This window comes from Protomyctophum parallelum (assembly GCF_964188405.1).
Source record: "Protomyctophum parallelum genome assembly, chromosome: 7".
Classification (NCBI taxonomy): domain Eukaryota; kingdom Metazoa; phylum Chordata; class Actinopteri; order Myctophiformes; family Myctophidae; genus Protomyctophum; species Protomyctophum parallelum.
Window position 1 is genome coordinate 41,184,535 of NC_139705.1, and position 18,084 is coordinate 41,202,618.

At 41.2% G+C, this 18,084-nt stretch overlaps 2 protein-coding genes across 2 annotated transcripts; both read right to left on the reverse strand.

Moving 5' to 3' along the window:
* Nucleotides 1–96: 96 nt before the first annotated feature.
* LOC310862106 (acidic mammalian chitinase-like) lies at nt 97–5,367 on the reverse strand (the record flags this gene model as incomplete). Its single annotated transcript, XM_083769842.1, has 9 exons — nt 97–141; nt 1,474–1,973; nt 2,101–2,230; nt 3,351–3,471; nt 3,577–3,701; nt 3,824–3,989; nt 4,091–4,147; nt 4,836–5,043; nt 5,343–5,367. The coding sequence occupies 9 exons, from the start codon at nt 5,365–5,367 to the stop codon at nt 97–99; spliced, it is 1,377 nt and encodes a 458-aa protein (XP_083625968.1).
* A 5,769-nt stretch (nt 5,368–11,136) lies between these two features.
* Nucleotides 11,137–11,835, reverse strand: LOC310862107 (COP9 signalosome complex subunit 7a-like; the record flags this gene model as incomplete). The annotated part of the gene is made up of 1 exon (XM_083769843.1): nt 11,137–11,835. The coding sequence occupies one exon, from the start codon at nt 11,833–11,835 to the stop codon at nt 11,137–11,139; it is 699 nt and encodes a 232-aa protein (XP_083625969.1).
* Nucleotides 11,836–18,084: the final 6,249 nt, after the last annotated feature.

The following is an 18,084-nucleotide window of genomic DNA, read 5'->3' on the forward strand; positions in this document are numbered from 1 at the left end:
GAACTTCAAGGCGATGTGTCTTCATGTCAAGCAGCCGAAGCCGAGGTGTGGATCTGAATAAGCCTTGAATGGTATACAGAGAAAACATGATCAAAATCAGCAGGTCTTTATATACACGGTCTGACGAGGTAGTTGACAACACTTGGGTTTAATAAGACATTCACTTAGTAAGAGACCACACCTTCGCTCAAGATTAACAGTTTATTGAAACAGAATGAGATGAATGCATGTGGAGTGGAGTGAGGAACCCAAGGTAGGGCGAGACTCAGGGTGGGGGCGTAGTCTCTGGAGCTGACGGTCATCTTTGCTCTATACTCGGAATGAGCGGCTGGTCGTCTCTGCTCCGTCACTGCCCCCCCCTGGATTCCTAGAGAATCGAGGCGGAAGGAGGAGGTTGGGGTGGAGGAGGATGGCGATTTTGAAGAATAGTGAAAATAGCCGATCTACAAGTGCAGTACACACAACCCATGTTTGGTCTGTCGTGGAGCAGAACAAACAACTTGGTTGAGAGATCGCAGGTGTATTTATGCTGTGGTGATTGCACCGGGGATTGGCCGGGTGATAATGAAAGGCAGATGAGTTTGATGAGGAGGGAGGAGTTGTTGATAATGAGGGAGGAGTGGTTAAGGTCAAGCGGAACTACGTTGTATAAATACAACTTCCCATAGGTTTAAGATAAATCTAATAAACAAATACAATCTTAAGAGCATGCACGATTGCAGACTGTTAAAATCGGGACACCTGTGGTAGGTAGCATCAGGAACATACTGTTTATACAAATATTCGTAAAAATAAAGTCCCCCCATTCTGTGTTGCCTAGAACTGGAGGTCTGAAAAAAACAGTAACATTATGAAGTACATTTTTGTGTCACTGAGATGTACTTCATAATGTTACTGATTTTTTTTTCAGACCTCCAGTTCTAGGCAACACAGAATGGGGGGGACTTTCTTATTATATCCACACAACTCTAAGGTATATTAATGACAGTAAAATGAGTGGAATCCCGTAGTCACTATTCACTGGGATACCAAAAACATTTAAAAAAAAAGGTTTCTCACTGTTCTCGGGTTAAATATTGATATGCGATTAATCGAGATGAATTCATTACAAAGCCTCTGATTAATTAGATAATTTTTTTTAATCGAGTCCCAGTTCTAATATATATATATATATATATATATATATATATATATATATATATATATATATTAAGGCCAGTCACAGCATTTGCAACTGTTTCTGTAAATGAGGTTAGCAGGGCATCTCTGGAGGTAGGTAATTCCGTTGGAGCAGTGATAGAAAGAGTTTGTGTCCTCGACATTTACATAGAGGCCATTTGCCTTCCCGCCACAGAAGCTACTACGAGGCCAGTCACAGCATTTGCAACTGTCGCTGTAAACGAGGTTAGCAGCACAATTCTGGAGATACGTTATTCCATTGTGGCAGTTATAGTAGGAGTTGGTGTCTCTCACATTTACATAGAGGCCATTAGTCTTCCCTCCACAGAAGCCACTGCCAGGTACAAGAGTGGTGGTGGCAGCAGTGATTGTGGTGGTAGAAACAGCAGCAGTAGAGGTAGGAACAGTAGCAGTAGGGATGGGAACAGCAGTAGTGATGATGGGAACAGCAGTAGTGGAGGTGGAGGGAACAGCAGTAGTGATAGTGGTAGGAACAGCAGTAGTGATGATGGGAACAGCAGTAGTGGAGGTGGAGGGAACAGCAGTAGTGATGATGGGAACAGCAGTAGTGGTGGTGGGAACAGCGGTAGTCATGGTGGTGGGAACAGCAGTAGTGGTGGCAGCCGTGTTGACTACAGAGGGGCCACTTTCCATCCCTCCACAGAAGCTATTGCTGTTTCCAGGTGCAAGAGTGGTGGTGGTGGTGGCAGCAGCAGTGATGATGGTGGCAGCCGTGTTAGGGATCTTAGCTCTGCTTACTGGTGGATTGTTTGGCGTGAGAGTGGGACGGGAATCTGACCAACAAATAATAATATGTTATTAAGATAAAACACAATCATTTCCTGTGAAGAATTGTGGTGATGGATGAGGTATGTTTCATAATGATGATGAGTGGTGTTCTTTTTTGATTGTTTTGTTTACCTGAATCCAAAAGAGAACGCAGGTGGCTGATGAGGGGGTACCTGCCCTGTCCACATTCTCCAGAAAAGTCATCCAGGTCAATACTCCATACAAAGGCTCCTCCAAAATTGTTGTCCTTCAGGTACTTCACCTGTACAACACAACAATAAATATATCGAATGCTGCACACCAAAACCAACTCATACATGGAAACAATTTTGAAGAACAATTATGACATCAAATTATGTATAAATACATGATACATACAATTACGTTTCATTCATTCTTAGGCTTTGTTGAATTTTTGCCAAAGTCATAATTATATAACTTAACTAATAACTCAAATGAAATAGGCTACTATGTTTCAGTATGAATAAATAGTTCAGGATCTTTATTTTTTACTTTTTTTACTATGTAGACATTTACTTGTTTTAGACAGTGATGACTTAGTGCAACTACAAGTTTGGATCATAAAGCTATGCTGTATTACCTTGTTTGCAAAACTCTCTTTGTTATCAAATGCCACCCATTCCTTTTCTTTGGTTGCATAAGGCACCATTTGCTCAAGAATCCAGTGGACTGTAGCCCCTTGCAGGAAGGTACAAATCTGTTGGACAAATGAAAATCTTAAAAAATTAACTGCAGTGAGTGAAGTTCAGTTGTGGCTCTTGTATCGACTGTTGCAGCAAAATGGACAGAGAGTTGTTCCATTTTTGGAATATTAAATACAACATTCACTGACCTCAAAATAAGACAATAATCCAGCTTCTCCTGTATAGTATCCAGCAGAGCCAGCACCGCTGACTGGTGACCCGACACCAGCATCTACTGAAGATGTGCGAAACGTGCGTCCATATGTAGCAAAACCAAGCATGAGTTTTTCAACAGGAGCTCCTTGCTTTCTCCAATAATTCATAGCAAAGTCCTGGTGGCAAAATGTAAGTTAACATATGCACAATTGCAATGTATATAGCCAAAGGCCCCATGACTAGATCATTCCCTCCTATTTCAATTTATTTAGCTGTTATTTTACCAGGAGAAACCTGAGGTTAACAATTTAAACAATAATATAGTCACTTCAACCTATCTTCATATAATTGGTCCTCACTAATGCTTATATATATGGTAACATTTTCGGTCTGTCTCTCAGCTGTGGAGAGTTCGGAAACCTGCCTACCAGTGACATCATCATTGAGGAATTGAGGCCATTTAGCTGCTAGCGCCCCTCAAAAAGTTAATGCGGAATACCACATTTGGATATTTCTTCTCACCACATTTTTTGTATTATTTTCCTCTTCTGAAGAACTGGTGTACAGAGGACTGTTGTGGCCAGTGAATGTCTCCCATGGTCCGTAGAAGTCATAAGTCATGATATGAATAAAGTCCAGGTACCTGTTATACAACATACATTGACACAGTGAGTTATGGATGACAAAATACAAGTTTCAATTATGGAATGAATAGCTTGTTAGAAAACAAATTCTCACATGAACTCACATAGCTATATTAGAAATCTCATAACCACTGTCAATGTGTTCCTTCCCAGCAGCAACTGCCGCCGTGAGCAGCAGTCTTGGTCTTCCGTTGAGATCTCCTTCCTCCTCAAATGCAGCACGCAATTCCTACATCCAAATAGAACATGTGCGATAAGCATGACAATGTATGCAATGTCAATGCAATCACTAGTGATAACAACAGATAAAGACCTGCATCATCTGAGCAGTTTTTAAACTCTCTAGCAGACCTTGCAGAGCAGAGTGAATCTCTGCTTGTCCTCTGGAGGGCTTCCTCTTGCCCCAGGATACTCCCAGTCCAAGTCCAGCCCATCAAAGTCATGGCGTCTCAATAAAGCAATGGCTGACATGATGAATGTCTGGCGGGTGGCGGCAGATGAAACCATTTTGGTAAATCTACAGAGGCATAAAACAACAGAACAAACACCTCAAAAACATTACAAGGCTGTTATCCAACAGCATTATGAATTCATACTGCTAAAGTCTTTTGAACTCACTGTGTAGATCCGAAATTCCACCCACCAACAGCCAGCAGAGTTTTCAGCCCAGAGTTGCTAAAAAGTAGACATGCAAGAGACTTTATGGATGAAAAAGAGATGTGCTACTTTTCACAATCTTATCAACCTGTTTTGAGCAGCGCTTTAGTAGGTGCCACAGTGGGTTCCACAGTGGGTGCACGCCACAGTGGGTTCCACAGTGGGTGCACGCCACAGTGGGTTCCACAGTGGGTGCCACATGTCCATGACTGTGACCGTGAAGTCATGTGGCAGCCAAGTCTATGGTCTTTTTAAAGCGCTGCTCACTTCACAGTTCACAGAGTTCATTCGTATTCATTTTTTTTGATGAATTACCATTCACAATATTGTACTATTTTTATTGTATTTTTTGTGGCACCTCCCCTGAGCAGAGGTGAAAGTGCATGCCCCTGCCATGCAGAGTCCAAGACACTTTGGGTAATAACATCATATCCTGTGTTTGTAAAACTGATCTGAATATTTCTACCTTTGAAGATCTGTGCATCAGCCTGGGCAGTCACACACACACAAACACGCACGCACGCACACACGCACACACACACACACACACACACACACACACACACACACACACACACACACACACACACACACACACACACACACACACACACACACACACACACACACACACACACACACACACACACACAAAACCGGGGATCCTTGAAATAAAAAAGAATCACTAAGGTAGAACACAACTCACCCATTCTTGAGTCCATTGAAGTCCTTGTAGAGGACTTCATCATTCCACTCATAGGTGGCCAGCTGGTTGTAATGGTTGATGATTGAGAAGGCGTAGATCAGGTGTGTACACAAGTTGGGGTCAATGTTAGCAGGCAGATATCTGCCAGTGCCAGGTCGATACTGGGCCCAGTTGGTGAAGTAACACAGTAGTGGTTTGGTGGATGACACTTTTCAACAAAAACGTTACGTTGAGACTATAGTATAGAATATGGGAAATTGAATTTTAAAGATGGAATCATGATTGTAAATTCTTATTGAATTAATTGATTGAATGAATGAATTAATGATTTTTTTAATAATGAACACATACCCACTTGAAGACCACTGATTAAAAGGGTTAGTCCTAAAAAGACCAAACATTTTTGAGTAACTGCACCATTGAGTTACTGTATATCATAGATTATAAATAATATTAAAGGAATATTATTATTTCATTTGATTAACAGTTATTAAGATTTCCACCTACCAGCCACGAGGATTAATTGAGCCATGTTCTATTACAGTGAGTATACTCCCTTTATACGAAGTGGCCTGAAATAATAAAGAGTATAATAGTAGGGGTGTAACAATACATTTTAACGATACGATACGTATCGTTGACGATACGATACATAGATGATATTGATTAATTCATGGTGATACAATACGATACGATTCAATGATTTAAAATCTGTGTGAAACAGTGGATACTGGATAGTGCAGGTTTTTTAACGGAAAATGTATGAATATGGATATAAATAAGTAAATAGTGATTATCTGGCAAATACATATTATACTTGAACACATACAGACAAACCTGTACCTTGACATGAACACAGAACACTGCACCTAAAGATAAGTAGTAATGACTTACTTGTTTCTCAGTGAGGGACTGGTCCTTCTTATGAATCAACGCAACTGGGATCATCTCTGTGGTTTATATAGAGGCAGGGTCTGTGGCTGCATTCCAGCAAGGTCAAGATATCCTAGTTATATATCCTAATTATATAGTACTGTTACACATACACCCAGTCGCCTGCATTGAACCCAGAACCTTGGGTTCCTAACATTGTCACCAAACTGTTCCAAGATGAGTGGAAATTACTGGGGGTGAGGTGACAGTAGGTGTGATGCTTTACCTCAGCAATCCATCCCTCAACTCCTCAAGGGTCTTCTAGTGCATTGTAAAAGTGGATTAGACACCCTTTTGCTGTTGGTATGGACAATAAGCCACTCTGACTCACTTACATGCCTGGCTCAGGTTAAACCCTTTGGTAAAACATGAACAAATATATACTGTTTATAGAATGAGTCCCTGCGACATACTAGCGTCATGTCCAGGGGGTGTACTTGTACATCAAGCTGCCTCACGCTACAGAAACAGGAGATAGGCTCCTGCCCTATGGGCCTCATGGCTCTGCAAGGCTACTTACTTACTTATAATATAGAATGAGTGACAATTTTGACAATTATATAACACTGACAGCATTCTCCGCTAGCACTGACTGCACACATTGTTCTTTGCCTGTGTCGGTTAGACCACTGTTTACCAGATTTTGTGAGAAATAAACAGCAGGTCTATGAAAACAAGCCCAACAGAAGCGAGTCCTAGGCTACATGAATGTGAAAATAGCTGACCTACAAGCTCACAACCCGTCACATGCTTCCTTGTAGATCTGCAAAAAAAATCCTGAAAAGAAAAAGTGAAATATTTTGAATATAATTGAAACAAAATTTTAACTGGTTTAAAAAATGGAAGCGAGGCCCAAAAAGCCTGCAACCACCGCTATTTACTTATAATAAGCAGACATGGCAACACTGGGTTAGACTTGTGTAGCTGATACCCAGTCCAGAATTTTAGGCTGCACTGCCACCGGAGGCATTTCCAATACTGGTATCCAGTGACGCAGACATGCAGTGTAATTCCATTTACTCAGAGTACTTCCATTGTTCATATACTTTTACACCACTACATATCTCAGAGGCAAACCATTTTTTTTTTACACTACTATAATTATATTTGAAAAGTATTAGAAAATTGTAGATTCAGATTATTACAAAACATACGTATGTATTATGTACATTTTGATGCTTCATCATTTTCCCGATCTACAAGCTGTAGCGTTGCTATTTCTTTTAAAAATAGACAAATTATGAATTGTGAAAGGCTTAATGAGTATAATTTTACTTTACTTTACTTGGTATGGATATTGGGACTGTCCCGATATCCATAACAAGGGATGTACTTACAGTAGGGCCCGACGGGACAACTCATATAGTTCTCACGCACAGTTTTACTGCAGGCAACAGTGACAGACAGGCTGTCTATGTTTAAGACGTCACCACCCTTTGTTTGTTTTAAGTAGGTCATATTCATAATCGCACATACGCACGCACACACGCACACACACACACACACACACACACACACACACACACACACACACACACACACACACACACACACACACACACACACACACACACACACACACACACCCCACTTTATCAGTTTCAATAAATCATTTTTTAATCTCTGGGGACTCCAATACGCTCTGTAAAATCTTCAGTGTCAATTTGACTCTTGTACACTCTCATTTGTAGCCTATACTTTGGCCTACACTCTTTGGCAAACCTACACTCTGCCATAGAGGGCGGAGCTTATACGAGAACCGAGCGGCGCAGAACAACGAACGGCCCAGGAAATGAAAACGCAATGCATTTCCCCATAGGCAGTTTTTATTTAATTTATTTTAAGACCTTTTAAGCGTCGTACGAAGCCAACTCTTGTCGTGACAAATCATGACAACACACACAATATTTTGGACCAAACAAATAATTACAAAGAAGAAAAACAACAAAAAAAGTGTTGTAACCTGCCGTTTTTTTCTACTTTCTAATTCTTTGTTTGGCCCGGAATATTGTGTGTGTTGTCATGATTTGTCACGACAAGAGTTGGCTTCGTACGACGCTTAAAAGGTCTTTAAATAAATTAAATAAAAACTGCCTATGGGGAAATGCATTGCGTTTTCATTTCCTGGGCCGTTCGTTGTTCTGAAAGGGGGAGGGACTGCGCCGCTCTATAGTGTAGCCTATATGGATTGTTTCATTATAGATATTCCACTGTTATTGGTCAATTGGGATCCAGCTCTATATATGTTCCTGTGTGTGTAATAAACTTTGTGAACCTTTAGCGTGATACTGTCTCGTGTTGCATTATTGTTCTCCCGGGCCCGGCGCCGCTGTCGCCGTACCAAAGGTATACTTCAACCGGATTGTCACACACCACCCAGCCGCGGCACACACTACCTGTCTGTCAAACCAGACGAGGGTCCAGTACTTAGAATTTACAACACCTGTGTTTAATGGTCAGGGTGTCCACTGTTCTGAAATGTGATTGCTGTCCCAACCCTGTGGAATGCACTTCCCAAAACTCTCAGAGACATGCCACCACCCTTCAAACCCACCTCTTCAATGTTGCTTTCTCCAGCTATCTCATTCCACAGTTTTTTGTTTTATTTTTTAACTTTTTTTAAAATTTTAATCAAACATGGAAACGAAAAGACTATGACAATACATACAACAAAAATAAAACAAAACAAGACAATATACGTACAATACACACAAGGGGAGATATCTGCCTCTCTTCTCTATTGATGATCATTATACATACAGTAAGTACTTAACAAACAGGTGCATTTGCTTCAACAGATTTAACTGAATTTAAACAAAGTCAGGTCTTATGGTAGAGACATGAGTAATCCATCTAAACCAGTCTATGATGCCAGATCGAATGATATGTTGTACTTAAGTCCATATATGGTGTGTACCTTACTTCCTTGTATGGTAATACTGGGAGGTTCTGGGTATCCTATACAGGGGCGTCACTACCGTGAGGGCCCATGACGCCTGAGGGCACACCCAGGTCGGGAGGAAAAAACAAAAAAAAAGAGGTGGCAAATTTAAAAAATAAAAATAAATAAAGAGGCGGCCGGGCCCCTTAACAATATATTGTTAACTGAGGTTGATTTTACGTCGCAAACCATTGTAGAAAAATACAATCACGATTTAACCTGTGAATTCCCCATTCAACGTGTATCATTCCGTGAGTGCCTGAGACAGCATTTCAAACGTGAAGACCATCCGAGAGCTCACAAAACTGCTTATTGTGGAGAACAGCAGCATTACATTAGTGCTAGTTTTGGCGAAGTCTGCACTGTATTGCTGCTTTTCATAACCATTCCAGTCACAGTGGCATCAGCCGAACGTTCATTCTCAAAATTAAAGCTGATCAAAAGTTATCTGAGGAGTAGCCTACAATGGGACAGGGTCGGCTCAGTGGACTTGCCACTCTGTCCATCGAGAATACGTGCACGCCAGCTGGATGTGAAGGACCTGATAGATGATTTTGCAGAGAGAAAATCCCGGAAGGTTCACCTATAAGGTAATCAGAGCGCAGAGGCAGAGCCTCTTTATTTAATTATATAATTGCTGTCTAATTTTCGTGGTGCGCCATCACCATATTTTTATAGCTCAACTTCACCTCTTTTTGTTCTCTCTTTTTTTCTCCTCTCAACCCGCTGTCCAAGGTGCTAATTCAAGTGGCCTGCTGCCTGTGGGTGGTCTTCAAACGAAGCTTTTCATATGGAGATATGGAGATTTCATATGGACATTGTTGTGTTGGAAATGGAATGTTGCTGCATTTTACATGGAGGACTTCAGCATAATGAATTGTGCATGGGCGCATACAGCGCGCTGCCGCTGCTGCGCATAACTGTCCATTCTGCCCATCAGCTCATTTTTTGCGGTCAAAACAGCTTTGAGAAACAAAATGAATAGTTTAAAATAAAATGCGTTTGTGTTTTACAGTACTTGATTATTTTGTTGTTTACTTTATTAAGCATTTCTAGCTTGCCGCTTTTTAGTTTTCCGTGCTGTGCAACATGGCCTTATAGATTGATAGCGCATTGTTTTGGCTGTTTTCTTAGTTTATTTTCATAATTGGCTAAACAGAAAAGAGACCGAATTTGATATATAATGCCACTTGCCACAGCTTGAATCTATTCATTTTAGAGTAGTGTTTGGTCTGATACAAAACCGTTGTTTTAAACATAGTTAATTTGTTTCTATAGCGGCTTGGTGGGGGGGGGGGGGGGGGGCACTCTGGACCATCCTGCGTCAGGGCCTGTTGCTGCCACTGATCCTATATATGGTTTCCATTGTAGAGTCACGGTTAGGTAGCTCTGTCCAACCTTTGGTGCAACCATGACGATGTAATGCTGTCATTCTGGCAACAAACCGGGGTGAAGTGACGAGCACTAATATATTAAAGTCTAACTTATGTTGATTAGGTGATGCAATGGTGATGTAAAAGAAACGGTGCAAATTAACACATGATGCCATTAACAAACAATTGTGTTTGTTGTCATGATTTGTCACAACTCGAGTTGTCTTTGTACGACACTTTTTGAAATGTCTATGGGGAAAATGCATTGGGAATTATTTCCTGGTCCTGGCGTCGTCAAAGGGGGTGGGACTGCGACGCTCTATACTCTATAGACTATTTATGTTTTCTTTAAGCATATGATGAGGCATATGATGTACAAAAGAAAACAAAGGCACCCCTCACTTCACATATAAGTGTGATTGTTTTTGTAATTTTTATTTATTTACTATCCTCAATCTATGGAGAGAGCCCAGTTATATGTTCTTCTCATTATTTATTATAATTTGTTTCCCTCAAAACTTTGGCATCCTCTAAGTCTTGTCATACTTTCAACTCTAAGCCTAGTTAATCGTCATTCAATTCATTTCTCCTTTTCTTCACGAATAGCAGGGAGGCTATTTTTTTGGGAGGTTGTTGGGAGGTTACTTTTTGAATCTTTTAAAACTATAAATTTAGCTATGATGGCCATCACATATGACGCACGATGCGATCGTGGAAATGACGTCCATTTCGAGATGATGGCCATATAGGAGCAGTGCCAGTTTCGATTATGTCAGTCATTGGCGGTCAAATACGGCTGAAATATGGAGATGACTGACGTAATACTACTGACATAGATGACTGACTTTGCAGACTTTTTTTTCACGTTTTGTGAATTAAAGCCTAATTCTGGGTCAAAACATTGTCTGTATACAATGGAAGATTCTACAGGTCACAACAACTTTGAAGAGAATTGGTGTTGAGGAGGGGGCGGGTGAGTGGACCTAGTTAAGAACCCTGAGGGATGCCAGTCAACTGTAGCATAGGGTTAAGATAAGATTCCCAGATCCACAGATCACTCTTCCCTTCTACTTCTACCGGCATATTGGTTTCCAAAATTTCCAAATCCATAGTTGTGCCCGGACCTTTTTGTGACCTTTTTCTTTAAATCTTTAACCTGTGTTTCGACCTCATTCTTCTTTTTCTGTTGTCTCTTTCTTTCATCGTTCGCTCTATCAACCTGCATGGAAATGCCGCTCAACACTGCGTCACACCCTGTACACCACTCCTGCAGTGTGTTGACGATGCCGGGGAGCGCGTTGGGGCCCAGGTCTCGGCTCTTGCTGCAGTCCACCTCCACCTGCTGGTTGCGCTGGTCCAACTTGCCCTGGATGACGCGGCAGTACAAGGCCTCGATCAGCAGGTCCTCCAGTTCGCGCACGTTCTTCAACTCCAACTGCTGCAGCAGCAGAGAGTAATGCAGGCACTTTTGATTGGACGCCAGGCTGATGATGGACAGTTGGCGAAGCTTGTTCCTCTGCGCAGGGGTCAACTCTGGAAGGGATGCAGCCCTTTGTCTGTAGTCACTGTAGGTTCCATAAGCAAAGAGTTTGAGGAGTTGGTACACTGGAGCATGGGGACCTTTCTCCAACTCTCTGACATTGGGCAGTTCCAGGATGTCGGAGAAGACATAGAGGTTTGGCGCCTCGAGCAGAGAACTGACAGCCTGGGCAAGAGCTGGGCCAGACAGAGTCTTGAGTTGCTCCACCTCCATCTTATAGTTTAGTTAATTGGAAATACAGTAAAAATATAACAAAACACACTTGTTTGTATTGTGCCTGTTCAGTTCCGCTGTCACAACGCTGACTACTTAACTGTGAGTTCCTCAAACCGATAAGATCTGATGAGAGAGAGAGGTCTAGCACGGATCGCACAGATTGCTCGTTTGAGTTCGGTGAGCCATTATAAATATCATTCATGATGTAGCATGACATCACTAGGTCTGTCCAAATATGATGTCTACCCTGGCTGGGAGCATGTTGCCATGGTGATTAGTTTACTCTAGATGCTTGATATGTTGATATAACGTTTACAGGCACATCTATCTTCACAATCAGAATCTGCTTTATTCAGGTTCAGGTTCAGGTTCAGGTTTATTTGTCATATGTATAGATAATACAATGACATTTATTTTGCTCAGAGCACTCTCAGTCTTACATACACGGGACATAAACAAACATCTATAGTGCAAAGAAAAAGACAAAAACACAAAAAATGTGAATGTACACGACGGACACGTTCACCTGCGCATCGCGCATTTCTACATGTTTGTATTCATTTTTGTGAACATACAGTTCTCACGGCATGGAACAGCTGGGATGAGAAGAATGCCCAATAAATGCCCGTTTATAAAGAACCGACCTGTGTCGTCAATGTTGTGAGAAGAGCTACAGCCATGATCATGCAGACACTAGTTTGGTTGTAAAAAGTCTTAAAATCAAACAGAGAGCATGGAAGGCTGATTATACCTGATCCCATAAGAGGCTATTGCTGCTTTAGTAATACATTTGTGAAAATTCCTATCATGTGGATCTCAGATTTCATGTGGCCAGCCACCAATAGTTATGATGTCAGTCTCTATGACGTCAGTTGTCTATGACAGGGGTTCTCAACGTTTTTGGCTGGGGACTCCCGGAAATGCTTTGGCCATGTCTTGGTGTGTCTCGTTCGAACCCGGGCTCCCCCAGAGTTAGTGTCGAAGTGTCCTTGAGCGAGACACTGAACCCCACATTGCTCCTGATGTGCTGGTTGGTGCCTTGGATGGTTTCCGCCGCCATCGGTGTGTGAATGGGTGAATTGATGCACAATCTATGTAAAGTGCCTTGGATAAAGGTGCTATATAAATGCACCATTTACCATTTATAGGGAAGTGATAAGCAGTGGGTGGTCTCTACTCCAATGCAACTAAATTTAATAATGTACAGTATTTAGATTTTAACTAAATTATAATATTTCAGTTCTGAAGACACCAGAACTAAGGAAATGCATGTAAGAATAACATTATCTGTGGACATCAGCTTTATCATATGAAATACAAGCTTTTACATGTAGCCTATACTGTAGGCTGTAGGGCGTAGGCTATGCATGGTTGCCATGATTTAATCTGTGTTTTATTCTGTGTTGTACTGTACTGGCCACTTTAGGTGTTGCAGCTTTCCGTGCTCGGACATACAGATGCAGAGACAGACATACGGGCATGGTTTGTTTTGATAAGTGTGTGTGCGTGTGTGCGTGCGTGCGTGCGTCCGTGTGTGTGTTTAGAACTCTCATCATTTCAAAATACAAAACAAGTGCAGAGCTGATTTAATGCAAAGAACACTCGGCTGTCAGATTCAATGAATGCTGCAAAAGTGAGGAATGGACACTTTTGACTGTTTTGAGCATGACACAACAAAAAGAAGCACAAAGAAAATCAGCATTCGCCTCAATGAATCACAAATGAAGTGGATAGAATTATTGGGATGATGGATGGTTGGGAACTTGTAAATGTATGTGCAAGCAACTGCAGATTATAGAAATTCTTCAGAGGAGTTTGGCACTTTTTAATAACTTTGTCCAACATTGTTTTCTCACTCAACAGTAAAGAAACCAACATACAGTATTGGTGTCTACTGGTATCTGCACATTTCTGCAGTGACAATTGAAGGACTTTTGAGATGTTTACTGTTTAATGTAAGTAGGCCTAAATGTAAGTAGGCCTATACAAAAGTATACAAAAAAACAATGCCCAAATTCTGAAACAATACCTTAGAAAGAGGAAATGTAAAAAAAAAAAACGCCCCAAGGCATTGTAAGCATAGCCTATATCGGTCATTTTCACAATATTGATCTCATCTGTGGAACAAAATGCCTCTTGTCAAATATATTAAATAGGTTAAATAGATGAACCAGCGATCACTAAGTAGAGATGGTAGTCGAAACTGCATGGCCCCTGTAAAAACATTAAAGACCCCCCCTCCCCCCTTTTTTTCTGTGTATATTAGTTATTTATTTTGCATTGAATTGTATATTTGTACGTCATTAAATGTTCTGATGAATTGAAAATGGAGGACCCTTATGTAAACAAGTCTTAGTGCCTTCTAGTTTTACCCTCTTAGATCTTGTATTGACCTGAACTTAACTGTACCCATTCTACAAATATTAATGTAATATAAAGTGTTAATACAATTTTCAATCAATCAAATGTATCTTTAATATCCAGTAGGGGGAAACCTCACTCTTTGAAATGCTATATTATAGCCTAGGCCTACAGTCTTGTGCAAGGAGGAGAGATATATATATATATATATATATATATATATATATATATATATATAGTTACATACCTGTCCTAGGGGTGCCAGATACACAACAAAAATACAGGGGAGACACAGTACTCAAATGAAGTATAAATGTATTAAGTAATCAAAATAAGGAATTAAATCAGACCAAATCAAATCAAGAGCAAACAGATGAGGTGTGGAAATCAGTAGTGTAGTGCGTGTATGCATGAGTGAGATGTATGTGTGTGCATGTTGTATGTATTAACCGAAATGCTGAAAAAGGTGCATGGTGGGAGAGGAGCAAAGGAGAACTGAAAACAACAGAACTGAGGAAGGGACTGGGGAGACAGGCTTTTATACAGGGTGTCGGCACCGGGCCCAGGTGCCGCCGCTTGACTGATTGTCATGACATCATAGCACTGCTCCCCAATCCACTGCAAGATGAGAACAGAAATTAGGACAGCAAAGTAAAGAAACCATAAACTACTAACCAAAGTGTACTATAACAATAATATATAAAGCTACACCAGACCACATAATATAAGATAACATACTTCAATATAATATATATATATATATATATATATATATATATATATATATATATATATATATATATATCCTATACCATACTATATACAGGGAACCGTCACAATATTTGTAATTTAAGGCAATGTAAAAAGATAATTGAGATGAATTAGTGAATGAATGAGATGAGATGAATTTAATGAAAATGAATTAGGCCTATAATAATATGTTTATGCCAGTATCTCAACTTTCACTAAGAAAGGAAAGAGGCCGTAGTCACGATGCTATAAACTTTATTAATCCAACGTTTCGGCAAACAGGTTGCCTTCTTCAGGGTCTCAACTTTCAACACACTTCTGCTTCTGTGTAGCTGAATCCACCGATACATCATGACAATGATGAACAATAGTTAGGCCTACTCACAGACATATTTACATTTTTGATTGATTGAATACTTCATTATCAGTTTGCAAAAAAGTACGGGGGAAAAGTTTTACAATATGCTAAAAGCATAACACAAAAAGCTCAAGGGCTTTTTTCCATTATGTAATAATTTCATCAAGACAGGAAGACATAATAAGTTACACACATGCATTACATACATGCATTAACATGTATTACATATATACATGTTTTAGGATTGATTATTTTACTTGTTTATAAAGCGCAATGGTCTCGCACCTTCCTACCTACATGACTGCCTGCCTAGATATGTCCCAAGCCGCCCCCTCAGGTCCTCCACAGCTGCCTTGCTTGATGAAAAAAATCACACCTGTGTGAACTGAGCGGTACAACTATACATTTATTGTTATATTGTACTCTACTGTGTACTGTATTGTAGTGTACTGTGTGGTGGTCCCTGGAACATCCAGACCCCCAGGAACTCGCCCAAGGTGCCTGCCCGGTTCCGGGGAGCTGCCCCGCGTCCGAAACGGTCGAGAAATGACAGAGTTACCGTTTGGGGGTCCCCGGAACATCCAGACCCCCAGGAATGTGCCCAGGGGGCGGTCCGGTTCCGGCGAGCTGCCTTGCGTGTGAAATAGTCGAGAAATGACAGAGTAATCATGTGGGGGTCCCCGTGGGGTTCCCCGGAACATCCAGAGCCCCAGGAACGGCCCAGGGCTCATACTGTAGTGTACTCTGTGCCACTTTACTCTGTGCTGTACTGGCCACTTTAGGTGTTGCAGCTTTCCGTGCTCGGACATACATACAGACACAGAGACATACGGACACACATAGCTCCGTAATGGAGCGGAGGCACCGTTCAAAAATGGCAACTAAAAAACACGGTGTAGCAGCTTTCTGCTTCTATGGGCCGATGGTGTGGAACAAACTCCCACTATACCTTCGACAGGCAGCCTAGTCTGTAGACATGTTTAAAGCACAGCTCAAGACCTGCTTCTGCACTCTTGCTTTTAGTTGATCTTTTAAATTCTTACGTAACGTACATACAGTACATACAGTAGGCCTACATACAGCTGACCGGCTGTTAGTATTGGGAAAATTTATATAGGGGTTTCTTGTGACCCTACCATTACCATTCTATGGCAGGCAAAAAGGTCAAACTAGGGGGTTTTCATGATTCTGAATCCATTCCAAGCATTAGTTTTGCACAAAATACACTCCTTGGGCTAAAAACAGCCATAGCCACTTGCCCAAAATGTCCTGACCTCATCACATTTGCGCATTGAGCATTTGTGCCTGTCGTAGGCATGCGCAGAGAAAGTTCAGTCAGGGAACCTCAGTGCAGTTGCATGCCGGCCGTTAATTGGGCCGCCTCAGCATCACTCTCTCATTCACTCAGCCAATCACACACTTATTCCATCTTCATACCGGCTAATTTAACCGGAGGTTTGCATTTCTCCTCCTGCTTCCTTCCTTGCTGCTGCGTATCAGCGTGCTGCTGTATACAAACCTGCTGCTCACCCACCTCCACCCCAGCTACCACCTGTCGTTTTGGATCTTTAGGTACGGGGGATTCATAGTCCCTATATATGGTCGGGACTGATGCGCTTGATCTGAGTACCTAAAAAGCAGATCCAATACATTGCCAAACCATAATAAATGTATTGCTCATCTTATATTCAATAAAAATATATTCCATCCATTCTTGAGTTGTCCTGACTGAATCATGAAAACCCCCTAGTTTGACATGTCACATGCTACTTAAAGCATAAGGAAAGGTTGCCGCAAAGGTCACAGTTAACTATTATCATGCATTTCCCGTCAGTCAGTCAGTCAGTGTATCTCTCAAAATCCATATATATGGTGCCCAGGTCTCGTGACATCACATGACATCATCAGGGATGGAGATCCGATGTCATAGTAAATGCGACCTGCTGTCACACTAAGCCCATATATGGAGATCTCTGATGTCATCAATATTAGTATATGGATATATGTCAGAACCTGTTTGGCAAAAAATAGAGTTCTCAATAGCCCCGGAAATTAAGGCCTGGCCCTACCTGGGCTCTCATCAAATCCTGTATATTCAATACACTGCCCCCGCTGCCACCCTTAGATCTCCATATATGGAGCTGACCTGTTCTGACATTCCATATCTTGATCTGACCTCATCACACCCTGTATACTCAAGATACGCTCCATATATGGCATGCACGCCTAAAGGGCGAGGTCGCATGCACTGCCCCCCAGGCGTCTTATTGTATATGCCCCGAGCTGAATTCAAACAGTTGCAGTTGTTTAGAAAGTTTGATTTGCTTGTCTACTCTACAGTACATATTATCCTGGCATTTAATGTTTGTGTTGCCACAAAAAGCTGATTTGTTCAGACACATGACCTAAATTCTCCTTTCATTGTCAATGGCAAATGTCACACCCATGTGAAGTGAGGGGTGCTCTTATCATCATACATCATCATGTATACATCTACGACCCACGGTCGCAAAAATCACACTTGTGAGTCGTGTGAAGTGAGGGGCGCAGCGAGGGAAGTATTTATATCAGCCAGATGACGTCTTATGTTGTCATTCACTGCATTAACAAACATTATAGTCCATGGACTTGGTTTGCAAAGAATTATATTATTATATTATATCATAATGGCCCTAAACAAACATTAAAGTCCATTGACCGGGGAGTGGGGACAGGTCATTTATAATTATAAATTAACACTTAGGATTTTACTGTGCAAGCTAGTGTGTCATTAGTTT